The sequence below is a fragment of the Hypomesus nipponensis genome, chromosome 21 (assembly GCF_054491055.1).
Source record: "Hypomesus nipponensis isolate SF chromosome 21, ASM5449105v1, whole genome shotgun sequence".
Taxonomy (NCBI): Eukaryota; Metazoa; Chordata; class Actinopteri; order Osmeriformes; family Osmeridae; genus Hypomesus; species Hypomesus nipponensis.
This window is the reverse complement of record NC_140381.1, coordinates 10,904,553-10,926,612: the sequence shown is the minus strand read 5'-3', so window position 1 is coordinate 10,926,612 and position 22,060 is coordinate 10,904,553. Positions and strand designations below refer to the sequence as shown.

Here is a 22,060-nt window from a genome sequence, read left to right as displayed (position 1 = left end):
CTGGATAACGACCCCTTCATTTAAATCTGGTGTGTTGGAGCAGGGAAACATCTAAAACATGCAGGACAGGCGTGCCCTGAGGGCCAGGGTTGGGAACCACTGATCTAGAGAATTACATTTGAGTGTAAGTTGAAGGTCACAGACTTTAGGTACTCTTGTGTGTGTGTGTGTGTGTGTGTATGTGTGTGTGTATGTGTGTGTGCAAAATCTATCGGGTGTGTTTGGTGAGAGAGAGGCAAAGAGAGCGAGAGAGAGAGAGAGAGAGAGAGAGAGAGAGAGAGAGAGAGAGAGAGACCGACAAAGAGAGATGCCTACCTCTCAGCATTGTGTGCTGGTGTTTGGCAGTACATATCAGCCTGCTGATCCCCTCGATCACCTGGCTCTTGGAATCAACCTCCTTCTCCTTGGGCTTCTTACTCAAAAAAATCACTGTTTTTTTCCCCAAACAGTAGAAGTGAGAGAGAAACAAAGAGAGAGAGAGATAAATGCATTATAACGTATATCAATTGGACTACACAATACCCCCAATTTATTGGAATCACGCGAGCTTTATATCAAGCACAAGATTAGAGATAATTGCAGGGATCTTAGATACACTTATGTCATTCTAAAAGGGTCAGACACAACTGCACATGCTGAGATAAAAACACTACACCACTTAGCAAGGCCATCAGTTGAATGAGGGGGTATGGGATTAGGTCCACTGTTTGCAAGCACTGAAGCACAGAGCTTAACCGACCCTTCTTGTTCTTCTCTTTCATGACCACGGTCATGGACATGCCGGGTGGCGGGGTGAGCTCCCCGCTGTTGGGGATGCGCGACACCTGCAGCGAGCGAAAGTTGCTCTTCAGGGTGTTCTTAATGCCCACATCCCTCTTCTCTCCCTCCCTCTTCTTATCGGTGCCGTGCCAGGTCCAGTAGTCCACCTGCAAGCCCATCACCTCGCCGCCTGACCCTGGAGATCTTTGGCGAGGGGACAAAGGAGTTTTGAATTGCACGATCCTGACTGAATTTTTCCTGGAGCGTGCTTTGTATGTGAAATGTATTCAGCCAATGTTCATTATAGGCTTATAGTGTATTTTGTGCTGGTTCAGACAAGATATACATTCCAAGTCACTGTCAGTCATGCATTTGTTAAGTGAAAATATACAAATTATATTTAAATATATTTTTTGATATTAAACAACTTTTTTATTGAGATGTGAGATCAAATTGATGCCTATTAAAATGTTTCTATAAAGGTAGGTTATAGGGGTAAGTGGACATTAACCAGGATATTTCCACTTCGATCAGTGATCATAGAAAATCCTGTGACTGAAGCAAGCAATGCTTAAATTGTTCCCAAACCTACCCAGCTCCAGAGAGGGAGGCGGAGACGGAGGGGGAGGGTGGTGGGGTACAGGTCAAGTCCTTCCCATAGGGCACCGATTGTGGTGGAGGGGAGCCCAGCATGTTGACGCCCCCTATCATGGCATCATCAGAGTCCACTGGAGACAGAGCAAGGAAAGGAGTGTGAGTCAAATCTGGGACCAGACCGGCGTTTACACCTCGCACTGCTGTTTCGCTTAAACCTTTAGTCTCTTAAAATGGAAAATGCAAGATAGTAGCATTTCGCAATCTGAGTCAGTTAAAATAGTTCACAAGCAAGCCATGTAGATAAGGATGCAGGATCTCTTACCAGATGTGGAGAGATTGTGCTCCACAATCCCTACTTTCACCAGCTGAGGAGATGACAATAAGAGAAGCGTTTAAGCACCGAAGCTTTAAATAGATCATGAACAAACATTTCCAAACAGTCCCCTTTACATCACTTGTTTACCACACCTTTAAAATATCACACGTTCCAGGATAAGCACACCGAACTAATTGAATCCCTCTATAAATGGAATACATTTTAATAACGATAAGCTGTCTTAATAATACGTGTCTAATATCAGCTGTAACAACCCAAGCCTGAAGGGTGAGCATTGTGTATTTTTTTCCACTTACCCCAATAAATGGCACAAACTTCTGACACGAGTCCTCATCCGGGCTGTCAAAACAAAGAATGAGAGAAGGGGGAGCGAGTTTAATATCAGCAGAGCACACAAGGAACTGGTGTCTGTATGGGTTGGTGAAGGTGTCATTGGATCCGGGTGTGAGGGTGAGGCGATGGCTGCAGCATGTCAATCGATCGATGTCGATGAGACATGGCATTTGGGTGGGTGGGTGGGTGTGTGTGGACCGAAAAAGCCCGGCAACATTTTGGAGAAATGACATCATGCTATAAGGGGGTGAGTAGGTTACAAATGGGGGTGGGGCATTTCTTACAACACTTCGGTCTGACTGACCGGAGGGGTGTTGTAAGCCTGCTGAGGACAGTGAGAGGAGTTTGAATGGTCGAGGGGTAGGATGACATTACTAATTTGTACAAAGGAGCGGCGGACACCGCTGGCATTATTTGATTTGGTTTGCTTAGATTGGCTAAGTTGGTTGCCATGGCGCGGTGAGTGGCAGTCTGTTTTAGCAGCTCTATGTCGGCAGCCCTTGTGGCACTACGAGGGACTGCTAAACTGGCAATAATGCGCCCTATCCCAACAGAGCTTCGAGAGCCGTTCCGCGGGTGCAGAGCCGGAGCTAAGCTGAGGGCTAGGCTGGCAACACGGAGGATGAGATACAGGCTGGACAAGCTAGTCAGGAGGGCAGTGACTGTGGTGGAGATAAGGATCTGTAGATAAGGATAAGTACCGTCGCAGCCCTATGCAACATGTTTCAACAGCACCCCCCCAGGAATGCAAATCGGAGAGACGGCTCCCCACCCAGCATCGGCGACCTCTGCTGGTGTGCGGGAAGGTTAATCAATGGACGCACTTCGGTGTTTGGCGGCCCCCTCTTCATGGCGCCCTAGGCGGCTGCCTAGTTTGCCTATAGCAAACGCCGGCCTTGCTCGGACTGATCAGCATCTTGGGAGGTGCTGTGCATGGCCTTATTGTGTTGTATTGTCTGTTTGTATTGTATCGTGTTGTCTGAACATGTTGTCTGTAACTGTAATTATTGTTAATATGGGAGCTGTGAGAGACACCTGAATTTCCCCACAGGATTAATAAAGTATCTATCTATTTAACGGTGAATATTGTTAGCCCCTAGAAGTGATCGGTAGGTCATCATGAGTGTTAATGAACTGAAACATAAGTATGAATGGATTGTCCCTGTCCAAATGACTTGAAAAATGTCCTATCCTATGGTTGGATAAAACCCCTTTCACATTAAGTAAAAGCTGTGACTTAAATCGAATGATAACCTTAAAATCTCTGAGAGGTCAAAATACTGCATACAGACATTAAGGGCGAATGTGTCATATATAAGAGATCTCACCACACAGCACATTCAAATATGTGATGTTTTAAGCCTTCATAGTTGTTTGAAGATCAATTGGCACTTAAAAGGGAGGGTATAGCTCAGTGGTACTTAACTGCAGATTAACAGGTTGGAGGATCAAATCCCCCAGACTGTATGTTGATTTAAATAAAAGCGTCTTCTGAATCAATCAGAATGTGATGTTAATTGCTTGATTCTTAATCAAGCAATTAATCACAATTAATCGCACATTTTTATCAATTCTTAATGTCCCTAGATTTATTTTTTATTTTTGTTCTTTTTGGAAAAGTGGTTCGGATTGCTTCATGCAACTATTTTTTTTTATTGAAAACATTGCAATCACCTGGCTTTGACGAGGGGGCGGAGAATTCGCATCAGCTATGTGCTTGGCCATATTAGACATTCTCTGCGGATAGTCTGTGCACGCAGAGTGCACGCAGAGCTCTCCGAGGGGTTCGGAGAGGACAAGGAGAGGGCATTTCTTGACGGAGAGGGCGTTCCCCGTGTGCGCGTGTGTAAAAACGCAGAAGTTAAAAATCGACCTTAGCCAGCTCGCAAGCCAAACAAGTGTGTATGGCGTGCCTGTTGTTTCGTTTCCGGTCTAGCTAGATCCGGTATGGTGTTGTAGTTTTTCTAACGTAGGTAGTTGTTGCAACAGGATGTAAAAAAACTACAAAGTTTGCTAGGCCAAAAAGAGCGTTAATCGCGCGATAATTTGGGTTTGCGTTAACGCCAGTGTTGCTAGGTCCGCGGTTTTCCCGCGGAATTGGGCTACTTTTGGAGTGTTGCTTCGGGTTTAATTTTTTTAATCTTTAAATAAAAATCTATATTTAAAATGAAATAATTAATTTATGCCCAAATCCTACCAAACTGACTCCAGATCAGCACATACACACATGGACATGGCATGCCTACATACACACACTCCCTGTGCGCGTGTACATGTGCCTAATGCTCTCAGTCTCCTGAAAAAATCTCCTGTAAACTGGTTTTAATGCTGGCATACTAAACATTTGGTGTTACTTTGTAGATATTACAATAGATTTGGCAATGATAGCAATGCTGTTGGACTTTAAAAGCTGTGTATATGGTTTGGCAGGGGCGTATTTTGAGTTCTGATATTGGGCTGGTTTTGATTGGCCATGGGCTGGTTTTGTCACACAGAGCTGGCAACCCTGGTTGCCGCCTTTAATAACGCGTTAAACTGACAGCACTAGAATCAACACATTATAAAAGGTCACATTTTATAGCTTTACATAAGTGTCACCTTTAAGGCTTACCTTGAAGTAAGTGACGTTCATGTAGGAGGCAAAATCTCACCTTCCAATTGTATCTATATGAGAGTTGCTCAAGTCTTGCTCTGAACGTGTAATTTTTCTTCTTCTTTTTGGTTGTCTGTGGATAAAGTTTAGCTGCATCCTTTTACAACTACCTGTGATGCATATATATATTGTATTTTAACTGTGCTTGGTGGCACCATTTATGAGATTGTGTTTATATCTGTAGTGTTTCAGTAAAGTCAACAATTACTAGTGAACTCCCCTTAATTTTGCTCTTGACAGCTAAATAGGTGATTATGGATTCATCTGATCTAACCTATCTTAGCATTTTCAATGCAGATATCTAAACCAGTGATCAAGGAACAGGGGGGGGGGGCATTACAGAACCAAAATAACCTGTAAAAACGGGGCCAAAGACGGTGTATTTTTAGAGATCCTGGGCAGATGGGAGGCTTGTATTAGGACAACGAGCTTGAGACAGACCAAGAACGATAAGTACATTTCCCTGGCAGAACTCTCTTGCTTTTCACATGGCACTTCAGAGAGAATATCAAACGACATGTGCATATTTTCACAAAGCAGGCTTTTTATTTAGCCTCCCAGTGCCAGACAGCCAAAATAAATATGGAAGTGATCCATCTTGACATTAAGCTGTAAGATTTCTAGTAATTTTATGCTAGCACAGAGAAAAGGAGGTTTTCAGTACACTTCCGATCATTTAGATGCACCCTAACATACAAAACTACAACAACCTGTTTCAATACAGGACTGTCGCCACTAGCCGACTATCCACTATCAGCGGATGACTAATTTCTGTGTCCAATACAACATAATTTTGATCGCACAGTTATTATCAAATTGTTCAAAAACACATTTTAGTTTTTGTATTAACTATTGTTGAGAGCCTAAAAACAATATTGTTGAGAACCACTAATGACAACTGCTGTTGTCATTAGTGGTTCTGACTGATTTGCAATTGTGACCACCTCACAGCTAGTGGCCCTTGACACCTTGGGGACAAGAGAACAATCAGAACTCAGGATTAGTGGACAAAAGCTCATTCAAATAGGCCTCTGTGGCTATGCAATGCTCTGCTCCTCTGTGATTCTGAGGATGGTAACTGGCCAAGTGACCTTTAGATGTTCATACGTTTGTCTTGTCTGAGACACAGCTTGTAAGTGTCTCCACATACACTCAGACAAAGCAGGATTTGCAATTTGAGGAGCTTTACCCTGGCACAAAAGCAGGGAGAAAATAATGTAGGGAGCAGCAGGTAACACTCAAAAAGGTCACCTGGCCAGGTGTGTGTGTGCTAGTGTGTGTATATGTGTCAAAAAGGGTGGGCCAAATGCCTTCCAAAACCTCTGTTCTCCACTTACTGTACCCTCTCCCTTTCTTGCACTCTGTCTTGTAGAGTCATCCAAAATCTTATGATGGTATGTCTTAACTGTCATCACCTCTCCTTAGCTGCACTCCTCCACCCCTCATATACTCCCTCATTTCCTCCCAGCTGAATAATGTTTTATTTCTACTCCTCTAAAACAGAATGTATTTTTTCTATAGATATCAAACATCCTTTAAAAGGTACTTAAATGTTCCCTATTAGGTTCATCTTCCATTTCTTACTTTGTGTCTGTGTTAACTTAAGACATTGCATTGTAGGAGTACTGATGTTTAGGGCCAATTCTTTGTCCAAGTCTGCTATTGAGAATGCACAATACACACTACATGAAGATACACTTCTTGTGGTACCTGCATTAAAATGAGGTGGATGGAAATTTACTAACCTTAATCTTAAAATGTTACATCCAAACCAAACCAACCAAACGCACACGCACACAAAAACAAACGGTGGTTAAGACACGCAATACTCAAACCAAGACAAGAGGAGCCCAATGCAGAAGTTAAGACGTCAGACGTACAGCAGACATGTTGTGAGTGGGATTAGACATTAGACAACGGTTCCATTGAGGGACACAATGCAGAAGGAAGGGCCGGAGGGTGGGGGGGGCAACAAACGGCTGTGGAAGGTACCTGATGTAAAAATCAAAATACAAGCTTCGCTTCCTTGAATGCAAATAAAAAGAAAAACAGGGGAAAAAACTCAGTGTACAATATTTCACGTTTTGCTTCTAATTGGTCTTTATCTAGGAAGTAAACAAAATACAAAAATGCTTAGGTTTTTGGGCGCTGCTTTCAAAGTAGTCAGTCCACACCAAATATTGTTTATGGATTAAAGTTTTTTTTTTTTGTGTTTTCAAAATGACTGACTTTGTGGAGGTACTTGTGGATGTGAGAATGTGTGGATTTATTTACATTTTAAAAGGAGAACCAAATATGTTTCAGTGTTGTGTTGGACCGTAAGAAAATACAATTAAGGTCATCATATACAATAGGTAACAATGGAGAAAAAGTTCTAAAGTCTATAGGACCAGACATCCTAGCACGCATTTTAAGTCAAAATATACAGCAAAATGTGCAAACGCATCCACACACACACACACACACTAAACAATCATTCATACAAACGTTTCTCCTCAATTTAATAAAAGAAAAAAATGCCATTATTCTTTTTTGTACTACACACTCACAACCCTCCCCCCAAAACCTTATCCATACCTCTTCTGTTTGTAGGTGAGCATGGCCTCGGATATGGGGCACTGGTGAGAGACGCTGGCCCCGGCTAGGTACTGAGATACACGGCCCGCCACATCTATGTTGTCTAGAACAAAACAAGAGAAAGAGGACGGCCTGTAAAACTTGACACATTTCAAGACATCTTTGCAGCTATGACATGTAGAGATATTTTGGTAAACTGTATTTTACAGCTCAGTCTTTGTGGTTGTTCAATTTGATTAGAGAACAATCACATAGGCACATCAGGTGGTAAATAAACAAAAACGGTTAGAGTTTGAATGAAACATATTGCTTCTGTACCTGATGTTGGCGCCTCTAGTCTCCCAAACAGGTCCCTCCAGCCCCCGTCCATGAAGATGTTGTTGAACTTGCTGTCGAACGATGCCATGTACTTGGCCAAAGGATGGGTTCCTGCAAGGATAGTTTCATATCGTAGAATATGCAACAGTGTGTTTTGTCTTGCTTATAGGTTGTTCCCAAGTCTCTGGAGCTTTGGTGTTCTGCAATGCGTGCCTTTCTATGTGTGTGCATTTGAAAGAGAGTGACCGAGCAACTAACTAAGTAATCGTGACAGAGAGAGAAAGAGTGCGTGTGTAGAATGCCAACTCAAGTCAATTTGCAATTGGCCCTGACCCTCTACCTACCAACAGGGATGACCAGGAAGCGTATGTAGCTCAGCCAATCGGGTGTCTTGTTGGCCAGCTGCTCCACAAAGCACCTGAGGATAGTGCTGAGGTAGCTCTGGTCTCCAGCCACCGCCACCTTGATGGTGGGAGGGGTCTGAGCATTGCAGTTACAACTACAAGGGGGATAAGAATGTTATTTTTCATGTAACATTCCTCTATATATCTTAAAGTTGGTGTCATGTACAGTATATCAAAACATTGTATATCCTTGTCAATATGTATATATAAAAACACTATTTACTTAACAATATGTATTATATAAACATTATAAAAACTACAGTATATACTACATAAACTGTATATTTTACAATATGTATACATCAAAACACTGTATTATACTATACAAGTCATTTTGTGCCTCTGCCTAAACTGCATATCTACGTATCTGTAGGGTCATGCAAATATACCACCAAAATAAACAAAACGTTTACAGATAATTAAAACATGCTCTATCTTTCATGTTCTGGTGCACGTCATTAGCAGTGGGTGACGGATGTGTAATGTTCTCACAATCTCTGGATCCTGGTGACGATGGTGTTGAAGGCTGCCTGGACGTCAGCACCGGAGATGGTACACACTATGGGCTGGCTGTGCTCATGGAGAATTTCTGAGAGATACTGGTGAAAGAGAAAGAGAAATGAATATAACATAAATGAGGTGTACAAATTGTGATACAGGAAGAGGTGAGGAGGGAGGTGAGAGATCAAAGGAGATTTTTGGCAGCTCATTTATCGCACAGGTGTGTGTGTCTGTGGGTGTCAAACAGAGTGGGGGAAATGTAAATGACACAGTTGTGTTAATGCTTGCGTAAAGAAAGGTTTCAACCTTGCTTCCTGATCATACAGACTCAAACACATACAGTTAGGGCCATAAATATTTGGACATTGACACCATTTTCATCATGTTGGCTCTGTATACCATCACGATGGATTTGAAATGAAACAACCAAGATGTGCTTTAAGTGCAGACTTTCAGCTTTAATTTCAGGGTATTTACATCCAAATCAGGTGAACGGTGTAGGAATTACAACACATTTGATATGTGGCCCCCCCATTTTTAAGGGACCAAAAGTAATTGGACAATTGGCTGCTCAGCTGTTCCATGGCCAGGTGTGTGTTATTCCCTCATAAAGGGAGTTCGTTATTTCATTGACAAGGAGCAGATAAAAGGTCTAGAGTTCATTTCAAGTATGGTATTTGTGTTTGGAATCTGTTGCTGTCAACTCTCAATATGAACTAATGAATTAATGAATTAATGAATTAATGAATTAATGAATATGAAAGAGTCCAAAGAGCTGTCACCATCAGTGAAGCAAGCCATCGTTGGGCTGAAAAATCTAAACAAACCTATCAGAGAGATAGCAAAAACATTACGTGTGGCCAAATCAACTGTTTGGTACATTCTTAAAAAGAAAGAACGCACTGGTGAGCTCAGCAACACCAAAAGACCCGGAAGACCACAGAAAACAACTGTGGTGGATGACAGAAGAATTCTTTCCCTGGTGAAGAAAAACCCCTTCACAACAGTTGGCCAGATCAAGAACACAACTCTCCAGGAGGTAGGCGTATCTGTGTCAAAGTCAACAATTAAGAGAAGACTTCAGCAGAGTAAATACAGAGGGTTCACCACAAGATGTAAACCATTGGTGAGTCTCAAAAACAGGAAGACCAGATTAGAGTTTGCCAAAAAACATCTAAAAGAGCCTGTACAGTTCTGGAACAACATCCTATAGACATACGAGACCAAGATCAACTTGTACCAGAATGATGGGAAGTGAAGAGTATGGAGAAGGGAAGGAACTGCTCATGATCCAAAGCATACCACCTCATCAGTGAAGCATGGTGGAGGTAGTGTTATGGCGTGGGCATGTATGGCTGCCAATGGAACTTGTTCCCTTGTATTTATCAATGATATGACTGCTGACAAAAGCAGTAGGATGAATTCTGAAGTGTTTCGGGCAATATTTTCTGCTCAGATTCAGCCAAATGCTTCAGATCTCATAGGACGGCGCTTCACAGTGCAGATGAACAATGACCTGAAGCATACTGCAAAGGCAACCAAAGAGTTTTTTAAGGCAAAGAAGTGGAATGTTCAGCAATGGCCAAGTCAATCACCTGACCTAAATCCAATTGAGCATGCATTTCACTTGCTAAAGACAAAACTGAAGGGAAAATGCCCCAAGAACAAGCAGGAACTGAAGACAGTTGCAGTAGAGGCCTGGCAGAGCATCACCAGGGACGAAACCCAGCATCTGGTGATGTCTATGGGTTTCAGACTTCAGGCTGTCATTGACTGCAAAGGATTTGCAACCAAGTATTAAAAGTGACAATTAGATTTATGATTATGTTAGTTTGTCCAATTATTTTTGGTCCCTTAAAAAGGGGGGGGGCACATATAAAATGTGTTGTAATTCCTACACCGTTAACCTGATTTGGATGTATATACCCTGAAATTAAAGCTGAAAGTCTGCACTTAAAGCACATCTGGATTGTTTCATTTAAAATCCATTGTGGTGGAATACAGAGCCAAAATGATGAAAATTGTGTCAATGTCCAAATATTTATGGACCCAACTGTAAACACAGCTCAATGTGCAGCTCACACAACACAGCTCCAGTACACGGACACACACACAAGTGCACACACTAACACATACCTGGCCCTGCCAGTCTGTGGTGTTGATGAGGATAATACTCTCTGGAAGCTGTTCATCGGAGATGAGTATCTGGTTCAACTGGTCATAAACTGATTTTCGGGGCACCTGGAAGAAAAGAGGAGGTGAGAAATGTAGCCCGACACACACACATATATACACGCACGCACACACACACACACCTGCACAGAGATCCTGGAGTCTGGAGACGTCTCGCTGTCGATACTGCTGGTCCTGTCGCTCTGGGTCTTGGAGTTCTGTCTGTCCTTCATGGAGGTGCTCCGAGGACGCCTCATCAGCTTGTTCTCCGTTTTACTTATATACAATTTTTTTTTTTAAAGAGCAAAAGGAAGGGCAGAACTGTAAGTGGACAGTAGGAGGATAAGGAACAGTAAAGTTTACAGTGTGAACATGGGCGTTTATGTATGTCGGTGAGCCTGTGCTTGTGTCTGTGAGTGGGTGTGTCCAGCTACCTGGGCGACATTTGGGTCTGGGACTCTGTCTTGCACAGTTTGGCTACGGGCCCTGGGAGCTTGTCTGTGTTGAGGTCCCAGCTGTGACTGTGGCTGTGGTTGGAGTCCCCTGTGCCCGTACCGGCGCCGGTGCCCACGTCGACCTCCTCTGCCTCCTGTGAGCAAACAAAGATGAAATGCAATAAACTGCTGTTCAATAAATGGAGATTAATGCAAGCTTGTTTTGTCTTTCATTTCGTTTTCGACAATATTAGTATTTTTTTCTCACTTCCCTCCAATGGAGGCCAGTGTCATAAAATAAATTATAACCAGGTTATCAAACCAGAAAATGACATGAATGATTTATAGTTTTCTGTTTGTAAACACCTTGCTTTGTTAAATGCTTTGTTTGCACTGTACTAGCCTGAACATAATGTTGTATTACACGAATGGCATTGCAGATACAAGCAAATTATAAATAAGCACAATTATATAACACGCCCAATAATGAAATACACGCAATACCTAGAGATCCTTTAGTGCCAGCTGTGCGTTGTGCAGTGGACTGAGGTTAATGTATTTCAGTGTGTGACCATGGAGACATTCACAATTGCACACTGTGACGACCCCCCCCCCATCTAATAACACCTAGCAGATGTTGTTATCTCAAACATTTATAGAAAGCTTGGTGCGTCTGTCGGTGTGTGTAAGTGTCCTAACACGTGAAAATTACATGTTCCTGGCCAAATTCCCCATGAAGCTCATTGTGCATAGTGTCTTTGTCTATGTAATTGTACGCATTGTGAAAATTACATCGGCCGGAGTGATTACCAGTATTATTGTGGAGATGTTATTATGATTTTAAATGTATTTATTATGCTAGATTAGTTTATTATTGAATGATGGAACATTATATTGAATGTACCATTCTGTTGGTGGGTGAATTGAACAAATTATTTGTTTACGTTAATAATTATAGTTAATAACTAGCTAAGGGAAATTTTTGTTTGAAAGCCAACCAACTTATACCATGGTCTGGGTGAATACTCGATTCTGATTGGCTGCAAGGGTGTCCATTATCGGGTGATAACGGACACCTTCTGCGTCATTGCAGCAAAACTATCTTTTCACCGTTTTAAATTATTCCGCTGGCTAAACAGGAGCCAAATATCGGAAATAAGCAACAGTGACGGAGTCAAAGCTTCCATTTACAATTTTTTAAGACTTGTATATACAACAATGAGTGACTTCAATATTTATTTTAACCTTTTTGAAAAATGTTTATTTTCTGAATGTAGTGTCAGTGTCAAGTAACCGCTCATCTCACATCCCAGTCGCCCGCTAGTCAATCTACTTCAGACAGGCTGCGGCCAACAAGAAAGTAGCAGCAACTCTACACATGGCCGATTATTTTCTCCTTAAAAATATAGATTTTAATTGGGGACAATGACATGGCTCAATAGTTGGCTAGCTACTCTTGTTGTTAAACATACTGTCAAATTATAATCACTGTTTGGAGAAAATGTCAACTTTGATGCTGTCATCGCACATCCATTTGCTATTCAACTCGCTCCACAGGCTGCGGCCATACTGTTGCCTGGTAGGCTACTATGGCCGATATTGTTCGTGAAAATCTTGATATTGATTTTGGGACAGTGATATGGCTGTTTAGCTAGCAAATATTCTTCTGTCAAACATACCGTAAAATTATTACTGTTTGTCAACCGTACACTATGTTAATTGCCTTTGAATCCTGCTAGCATAACGTTAGCTTTTGGGCTAATAGCTCAGCCAAAGGAAAGCCGGTGTAGGTTCTATGAGGAGCTGAGCGGACTAGAAATATAAGAGTTGGCTAACGTTGAAAAACTTTAGATTTCTATTGCAAAACGCCTGAAAACATAAATTAATGTCTTAAAAAAAAAAAAATGTTGGCAAGTTACCATGGTATAAGCGGGATAATGCGGGGAAAGCCTTACACATAGGCCTATTTAAAATGTAATTGTCAAAATATGTCTCTGGCATTGTTCAGAAGGTCTGTCCAAATGTGTGGGCGGGCCATATTCGGCCTGCGGGCTGTAGTTTGGGGACCCCTGCTCTAAGTAAAGGTGTGTATAATGTGTTAGTCTGTGAAATTGTGTGCATTGGTAACTTTGTGCACTGTATTCGCGGCACATTCACCAAGAGAGCACATGGCCATTAGTAATTTCGCTACACTCCTGTGTGCTAAGGAGAGCTCCCTTTCTCATAAACTCTTTCTTTCTCTCCACCCCCCACCTCATCAGTTCCTTCCTTAACTCAGAGGGGGAAATGCATCGTCAGGTGGCCAAGTTGCCGTGGCTGCGGGCAAACAAGTGTGGAGGGGCCAATGGAGCGTGAGAGAGAGAACGCTACGGCAAGAACAACAAACCAGGGCCGAGCTCTTCTCACAGCCCGCTGGAACAAAGCTACATGGTGTGTGTGTGCGTGTGTGTGTGTGTGTGTGTGTGTGTGTGTACATGCTTGTGTCTGAATCTGTGAGAGAGAAAATTAGTGAGTGAGTCGACCTGCTTTGGAGTTTGTGTGTGAGTGTGTGTGTGTTTGCAATAATCAAGCTCTTTGTAGTTGCAGTGCCCTCTTGTTCACATCAAGCTGACCAAGTGGAAGATAAACATATGGGGGGTGATTCATGATAATGGCAGAGAGAGAGAGAAAGTGGGAGAGAGATTGATAGGAGAGAAAGGGAAAGGGCTCTGATCATGCTCTTTCATGGGCTGATGCAATTGTGTGTGTGTGTGAGTTTGAGTGTATATATTGCCTAACCTAAAGGCCACTCACTCGTGCAATAGGCTCCACTCCAGCAGCGTCATCCTGATACTTGCCCCCCATGACTTTGGCTCTCTCTGGAGACAAGAGATCCCCGCCCTACAGAACACAGGATGCAGTTATGTAAAATGTCCTTCAGGGGTCGCTCAAGAGCTTTTCCAACTCAAATACAATACATTACACAAGAAAATTCTACATAGGTCCAACAGAAATGCTTTTATTGATACTTTTACCGCTGTCGTGTGCATGTTGGTTGTCTTTCTACTGTCTATATTTCAAAGCAATGTAGATGCACTCTGATTTTATGTAAAAAAAAACGAATTTGCCGAACCAAAAAGATCCATGAAAATAATCATTAAATATGTATAATAGATAAACAATGCCTTTGTGAGGGGAAATTGAACCATATTTTGTGCGTCATACCCATAAAAGTAGTGCAAATAATGGAAGCTTTGTGGGATGTTCTAGCATGCTTTGCTACCATCACATGTGGTTAACCTGTTTTCAAAATACTCACAGGTAGAGTCTGATCTCTGGGTTGGCTCCTCTGACTGTGCAGACTCCCAATCTCTGTCTGGGAGCTTGAATGAGACATTCCCTCAAAGAATGGCCTGGAACACAGCCACAGCAGAGAGTACAAATAAGTGACAAGATGAGCTTTTCAAACGCATCACAAGAGAGATTCAAAATTATTGATTGTGTGAGTCCATTAAGTTACATAAATTGGTCTTTTTCCCCCTCTATTGACTCCAAACCTTGTAAATGTGAACATTTTCTACAGAGGAAAATTGAAGAATTGTAGTCTATGTCAATTTTCATGATAATTGTTGTTTCAGAGGATATTTCAGGGTCCTCAAAGGGAAATGGGAGATATTCTATAGAGAGAAATCACCCTTTCAGACAAAATAGTGGTGACTCACTTGAGTTTGGGTTTGGGTGTGCTGAGGACACTCTCATTGTCCTCCATCTCTGGTCCACTGTCGCTCTGGTTGTACACTTCCAGGCTGTCGTAGAGAAGGTCCAAGTCCTCTTCCACCTCCTGGGTTTGGTCAACTGGGTCAGAGTCCAAAACCTACAATTTAAAAAGGCAAAACAAAATACGCCATAAATGACATGAATCTCTTATAAAAGGACTGCAATTTGAAAAGCTTTTTCCAGATACATGGCTAGCATTGATATTTTAACAAATTACAAATATATACTGATTAGTATTGGCTTTGAATCAGCTTTTATGTTATTGTTGCAACAGGATTAAAGTTCTGTCAAACAACTGGCAAAGTAAACCACAAATCAATCCATAATTGTATTTCATTATATCAAATTAAAGAAATTTAAGAACATAATTTCAGTACACCATAGCAAATTGAAGCATCTGTCAAGATTTTACATTAAAATAATACACATTTACATAAAAATATGGACAAAAGAAAAAAACACCCCAGAACTTAATTAATTAATCTGGTAGTGAGCTGAGACTTCATAATTCATTTCAAAGGTACATTTTTAATTAATCAATGTCTCAAGGCCATATGTTTTCAGACTAGAATTTCAATTTCTCTCAATATACAGCCATTACTAACATAGCAGAGACTATTTAAAATTGAACCCCAAAAGGCTATTATTAATCACAAGCTGGTGATAATTAATCAACTGTCTGATTTGGTAACTAGATCTTTTTAATGTGCTCCACTTCTTAATAAACTAATATAAATAAAAATTTTATATTTGACAGGCCCGGTTTGAAATAGGCAAAACTATAAAAAAAAGTTAACATCTAATAGGGTGATCTGATTTACTTTTACAGAACAATAAATCTATCCACTCATTGATGTCCAAGGATTTTTCAGTATCTCTCTTAGCAAACAAGGTGCAAATGGTATAGTTTAATTGAGTTCACGGTTTACAGTACATAGCACATTGAACAACAGTCCTATACTGCTGTTCAATCTGGGTCACTGCCTACACAGGAGCTGAGAAATAATACTGTTAGGGGGGTTAGGTGATAGCAGCACAAAGCTTAGGAAAGGCTGATGAGGCTGCTGGACAGGTTATAAGGGTTAGAGACACAGCTGTGGTCAACTGAACACCCATTAGACTGGCCTAAAAACAAGGATCAATGACCTGGGAACGTAACTCGTTAATTATTTCATGTGAAAGCACGTCAATACAGGTATGCAAGTAAAAGACGGGCACCCAGGGATGTATTTGGGTTTGAACCAGGTTGAAAACAATTCAGCAGTTAACTGATATACAACAAATAAAGGTAGCATCATGGGTACATTATGTGCTATAGGGATGTGCATGCTTCGGTACCACTGCTTGTGAGATCAGTCAGCCCGGCTCAGCTTCTCAACAAATAGCAATTTGTAGTAAACATTATATAGTTGTTTTTTTTGTAGTAAAAAGATTTCATCACAGATGTGACCACGAGTATGTGTACCAACCTCATCCGTCACTTTGAATCTCTTCAATAGGGCCACAAACTTCTGTTTGAAATTAGGTTGCTGTAGAAAGCCAGGGAAGGAGATAAGAGAGGTAATGAAGAAGTGGAAGGGAGAAAGAAAGGAAGAGCGGGAAGACAACAGAATAAGACAAGAATCTCAATCAAGTGACAACCACTCTCAGCCACCATCTCCTTTGCATCAAAATCACACATTGACAGAAGCTCTGTGTTCTTTGCAGTGACACATTGCACACACTGACACATTAAATGTAGGGACATTTAAACTCATCTCACTAATCCCTCAGTGGTTTACATTGCTTCACCTATGATGCCGGTCTTGTCAGCCATCATTAAGGATTTAAGGAGACAAGTACTTGGCAGCATAATTAAAAGTCACTTGGCATTCCGTAGGATGAATGTCTTTGATTCCAGTGACCTTAGGTTACATATATGTGTGCCATTTGGTTAAATGTGTCAGATCAGGACGTGTCCTTAACGACACGGAGGCTTATTGATCAACAGCCTGAATTTCATGAGAGATTAAAGTGGCAGGGGAGTGGTGTATTTTGTTCATGTTTGTTTGTGTGTGAGTTTAAGTGTTCGTATCGATCAGGCCAGACTGACGACATAGACGGTTGAAAGGACATCTCATGTCTGTCACTGCAGGTCAGCTTAACCTGAGAGGATTGTGGACATCATCTGTGACATGCTAAAACAGTACATGACTAAGACACGGCAAGCCCTGCCAGATTAGCAGATTCAAATAGTGTTGAATAGACTCCATTCAATTGTCCGAAAATACAGATTTTGAAAGAGGCTAATGAACATAAGCAGGAATCTTTATATCATTCTGTTATCTTCCTCTATTTTATGCAATGATAAGACCTGGCAAAGAGTGGCTGCTATCCCATGCATTTCAAGTCAAAGGGAAATAGATAAATATGTATTTTAAAAGAAAGAAATGTTTAAGGATTTTTTATAAATTCTTAAATATGTACCTCAAGCATTACGTGAACATTCTTACCCTTGTCATGGACGTTGTCCGGATCATTTTCCTCCGGGATTTCTTTGACTTTCTTTGAACCTCATCATCTTCATCATACAAGTCCTACAGAAAAAAAAGATTTTTGCAGAAAACCTCAACTCATGACTAAAACCAACACGCAAAGATTTCACGTTATTCCTGGCCCCCAGAAATTACGTGCTGGGGTGTTTAGGTGTTAGATTGTAGTTAGTGTGTTCTGCCATCGTTAATTATCATAAGATCTGGGTGATATGCTTGTTTGTTTCTCACCTGTGGTTGGACTGCGTCATCACTAGCTTCCTGTTCTGATGAGTAACTGTCGTCGTCGTCCTCGGAGTAGTTGTCCATATCTGGGGAGCGGTCTAGGAGGTAGTACAAGGCCATGGTCAATCCATTGCTCGCTTTGTGTACATCTCTACGCCAGCTCCCTTAACCCCCCCCCCCCCCACACACACACACACACAGCTGCTTTAAGGACAAATGACAGTGGAGGATGCATGGATGACCTGTATTATGTCAGAGTTTGTTTTCACTGTGTCAGGCCTTGCCACCTCGTTCTTGACAGACTTAATTTGTGGGGAGTGGTTTCACATTGTATCTGCACAGCTGACAGGGAGCTATGTTGTAAGGCAACTAGGCACCATTTTGGCTCTCAGAGGCCGAGGAGCCTTAGATGGGGTGTAACAGCCTTATGCAGAGTGAGATGAACATCTCCATTTCCTGCCGTGACATCGATTATAAAGGACTAGTGCTAAGGCTCATTTGTCTTGGTTAGGGCTTTGTGGAGGCAGGTAGTATACTGGAAGGACCCCTTAATTGGACTCTTAAGACTGTGATAAGCTTAATGTACCTCAGTAGAAATAAACCATTTTGTGACTTTCAAATGCAAGTGTGGAAATGTGTGGAGGGAAAATAAACAATGGAATACTGAAAAACATATAGAAAATTGAAAATTTGCTTTGGAAAAAAGGATAGGGTACCATAAACCATTTTTTGTCCTCAACATTTAGACTCACTGTAGAGTAGAGCCTAGCCTGACGTTGTCATACTCATAATTCTAGTCAGAATATGAGTCTGAAAACTCTCTGTTGGGCTGTAACTATGGGCATGTTTCAACCAAACTCGTAAAACAAATGCCTCTTCGCTCAATTGGATAGACCTACAACCAATCAGAGCAACGTAATATGTTGTTTGTTGAAAACGAATTCAACCCAAGGGCTCTTTCGTGACGTTGTTGATTACGTTACTGTTGATCATCTGTCCATCATCGTATAAAGCCCGCCCTGGCAATTTCATTGGTCCGTCCGGATCCTGGTTTTATGTAGTTGTTCCCAATACGAGACCCAACTTCCCGACCAAATTTTTTGGTGGGCGGGGAGAAGTTGGGCTGGCAGCCAGGCTAAGTAGAGCCTATAATTATCAGCAATCTTTTTTTTTTGCGTGAAGAATTACTTCTTTGGCATACGTTTGATCTTTTCACAGGTGAAAGCTAAACAATTTTACTCCATTTTACCCTCCAATCCTTGAAAGTGCCCGAAGTAATTTTTACTCTCTCAAAACTCAAGTTGTGACTCAAGCCTGATTCCTGGGGCTCCCACCTGAGGCTTTGGTCTTGTTGCCAGTCTGCCCGCTGCCATCCTCATGGTCAATGGGCTGGCTGGACAGGGAATACACACTGAGCTCGGCAGCACGCACTGGAGCCTCCTTCACGTTGCTATGGAGACCGAGGATCTGAGCTCCATCTGTCGGGTGCTGCATCACCTAAACACACACAGAAGCTTGCACGATGACACAGATTTATTTTCTTTTTTTACACTACACATATTTCTGAGCACACAAAGGAACCTATTGTGCACATGCACGATGAACGTGTTTTTATTCTTCAATTCGCAATGGGAACACTATCCAGGACACAGACCCATTCAAATATGGAGCATGTCCCACTCAAGCACACCGCTTTGGTGTGATAAACAGCAGCAACGATTACATCCTTGTGCATACTACACCATGTCTCATACATTTGGATTCTACCATTTTGTCACAGATGCTCCACAAGTCTTCCTGTCTTTCAAACTGAATTCATGCCTGACAACTTTGTTTACATATACAGTATTTCCTCTGGATATGATAGATTCCCTATCGCCATAGTTAAGTCCATGAAATGCCATTTTAAGTGATGCAACTTTTGCTGAGGTGGAAATGGGACATTTAAGTGGTTGAATAAATAACTTAACATTAATCATTTCGTAAAATGAAAATGTAGGAAAGGACATATAGTCAGAACCAACATTTCTTGGAGTGATACACATTTGTATTTGTTATTTTGGTTCCCTCATTGAGCACTTAAGATCTGACATGATCTAGAGACTAAGAGGTTAAAGTCCCAGACTTTATTTTCTTCAGGTTTATGAGTGGTTTGCATCAAATAGTTTACTCTCTGTGGTGCTGTCATTTCCCACAGCTGACCTCACCAGTGCTTTTGTCTTCTTAGTGACAAAACATGATGAACTATTGATTTTGGGATGTCCAGGATTCTTGCAAGGTCCCCAGTTGATTTGTTTACATTTTAGAGGCTTATTACAGGCAGCATAATTTGCCTCACACTGCTGTGTTTCTCACGCGGGAACACCCTCAATAAATCCCCAAAGGTAAACTTAAATATAGATATAATTTAGGATTGACAGCTGTCTTCTACGTGCGCTAACTACACGCAACTGTCTAATTGGACACTGCTCTTGAGTTAATACCCCAAATACTTGTAGTACCCTAAAATGGGGAAACGAGGTACAAAATGTCTTGGAATAAATAACAAAACAGTATTTTCTAGAACCATAATATGGGTTTACATTTCAATAACTTCAACTTAGTTGTATTGTTCTGTCAACATGAGACTCCAAATGTAAGTGGGAGATAGACTTGAATGCATTCAATCTGTTCTAACAACTCCAACAAGATATTTAATTCTGTACCAAAATAAATATGTATTTGTCATTGTACCTCTGCCATGTTGATTACTCCCACCGCCAGGGTCTTGTAACCCAAAATGGTACGGTTCTTGTACCTCTTCCTCCTCTGGAGCATTATCTGCAACCGATTTGCGTCCCTTTTGAGGAAGTGGGGATACTGAGGAAAGGCAGAAAACAAAAATGGTCGTGACATTAGGTTACATCACGCTGTATCCTTTAGCTCAAAACAATGAGCGAGTTTTCCTCTCATGTCTTTGATGCTTTCAGATCCTTCACCTGAGAAAAAGGCTTTGATCTAATGTAGGAGGTAAGTTTAAAAAAAGAAAGAAACAAAAGACTGGGCTTCTCTGCCTTTGCTTGAATAGACTCTTAAATTCAGCAACCATGAATGACTTGTTGCATCATTATTGTGCTTCTGAAAAAGAAATAAATGCATAAGCATTAAATATGAGCACTGGCAGACCCAGCTGGTTTGAGGTCGATGTCGCTGTAAAATTTAAGTTGATGGAGGAAATACAACTGCATCTGAAGAGTTTAGTGTAACTGTCATACAATTTATAATCTTGACCTTAAGAAGAGGACATTGTATTTTTTTTACAGTAGCAGGCTAGCAGATTGACAATGCTAACTGAGCAAATGCATTTACTATAGCTTTTCCAAGCAACACTGACATCTTAAGTGTTCAGAACACTTGTACTGTATTTGAACTTCAATAATGCCAAATGAAAAAATGTAAATTATATATATATTCCTTCTCTTAAAAAGAGTATTTAGAATCTGTGTAGGCTGGTCCAAAAGCTGCCACACAGAACATATACACTGTCCCTTTAAAAATATTTTAACTCTATCTCACTCTACTCTGTGCTATCTTCAATGCTATCAATAAATTCAATAGTCAAAATACATTAGTGGCACAAACATTTTTTTCTCCCCAATACACATTTTTCCTAACCTGAAGGGAAAAGGTGAGTTCCAGGTCGGTCTCCATCAGCCCGTCCGGGGGAAGGACATACTCATTAGACCTCAAGATACGCTTGGAGCCCTGAGAACAGAAACATTTTGATTGAATGTTGAGACAAGCAAACAGAAATTCAATTATCTAGGACGCTTCTTTGTTCTATTCTCTCCCTCTCTCTCTTTAGTCATATTGTCCTTTTATAGTTTGTGTGGTTCAAGTCATGAATATGAGAGATTTTGTGTTTTTTGAGCTTGTGTTGTTCCAAGAATGATAGAAACTTGTGTTTTTCCTCTGATTAATTCAGTTTTGAGGTGCATTTTGAGGCACCAATTTTCTACAAGGGAATAGGATTCCATCAATCAAGTGTTTTATTCACCAGAAAACAAACTGCAAACAGTTATCATTCTGGTATTCAGCAGACAAGTCTAGGGTTATATTAATGTGGCGTGTTGGCATTACCTACTGAACCGCTTTTCAATCTAGATTTTGGTTCCTACCATTATTTAAGGAGATAAAAAGGTGAGAGATAAATGATTATGTGAGTTAGCGTGTCCATTAATTCATGATCCTGGACCATGGAGCAAGTGGTCCCTTTGGTAAACATACTAATTTGACCAATTTCAAGAGGCTATCTTTGTACAAATGTCTCAACCTAACTGTGTGCAGACGAATGAGTGAGTCAGATGAAAACAAACACTACCAAATACTAAAATTGTATTTTGCCGACCTAAAATCTGATCTTTGTCGCTCGATGGATTGACTAGTTTTCTTTGAACTTGTTTTTTTCTGGGAGCCCACTGCAG

At 41.2% G+C, this 22,060-nt stretch overlaps 1 protein-coding gene and 1 long non-coding RNA gene across 3 annotated transcripts in view; one reads left to right on the top strand and one right to left on the bottom strand.

Moving 5' to 3' along the window:
- LOC146237972 (phosphofurin acidic cluster sorting protein 2-like) overlaps positions 1–22,060 on the bottom strand; it is a 42,864-nt gene that overhangs the window by 1,795 nt on the left and 19,009 nt on the right. Inside the window, exons 3-24 of one of the 2 annotated variants that reach the window (XM_084685367.1) lie at positions 21,252–21,341; positions 20,331–20,456; positions 18,932–19,094; positions 17,604–17,695; positions 17,334–17,417; positions 16,311–16,370; positions 14,787–14,938; positions 14,384–14,477; positions 13,879–13,965; positions 11,086–11,240; positions 10,795–10,927; positions 10,616–10,720; positions 8,471–8,577; positions 7,919–8,073; positions 7,575–7,685; positions 7,257–7,359; positions 6,672–6,704; positions 1,990–2,032; positions 1,679–1,721; positions 1,352–1,487; positions 740–963; positions 316–429 (exon numbers count right to left, since the gene is read on the bottom strand). In XM_084685367.1, the coding sequence (XP_084541493.1) occupies positions 316–429; positions 740–963; positions 1,352–1,487; positions 1,679–1,721; positions 1,990–2,032; positions 6,672–6,704; positions 7,257–7,359; positions 7,575–7,685; positions 7,919–8,073; positions 8,471–8,577; positions 10,616–10,720; positions 10,795–10,927; positions 11,086–11,240; positions 13,879–13,965; positions 14,384–14,477; positions 14,787–14,938; positions 16,311–16,370; positions 17,334–17,417; positions 17,604–17,695; positions 18,932–19,094; positions 20,331–20,456; positions 21,252–21,341 (2,410 nt within the window). The remainder of the gene's footprint in view (positions 1–315; positions 430–739; positions 964–1,351; positions 1,488–1,678; positions 1,722–1,989; positions 2,033–6,671; positions 6,705–7,256; positions 7,360–7,574; positions 7,686–7,918; positions 8,074–8,470; positions 8,578–10,615; positions 10,721–10,794; positions 10,928–11,085; positions 11,241–13,878; positions 13,966–14,383; positions 14,478–14,786; positions 14,939–16,310; positions 16,371–17,333; positions 17,418–17,603; positions 17,696–18,931; positions 19,095–20,330; positions 20,457–21,251; positions 21,342–22,060) is intronic. The other variant, XM_084685366.1, reaches the window with a different exon arrangement.
- Positions 12,475–14,329, top strand: LOC146237973 (uncharacterized). The gene is made up of 3 exons (XR_014740575.1): positions 12,475–12,664; positions 13,094–13,169; positions 13,347–14,329. It is a non-coding gene; the product is annotated as an uncharacterized LOC146237973 (long non-coding RNA).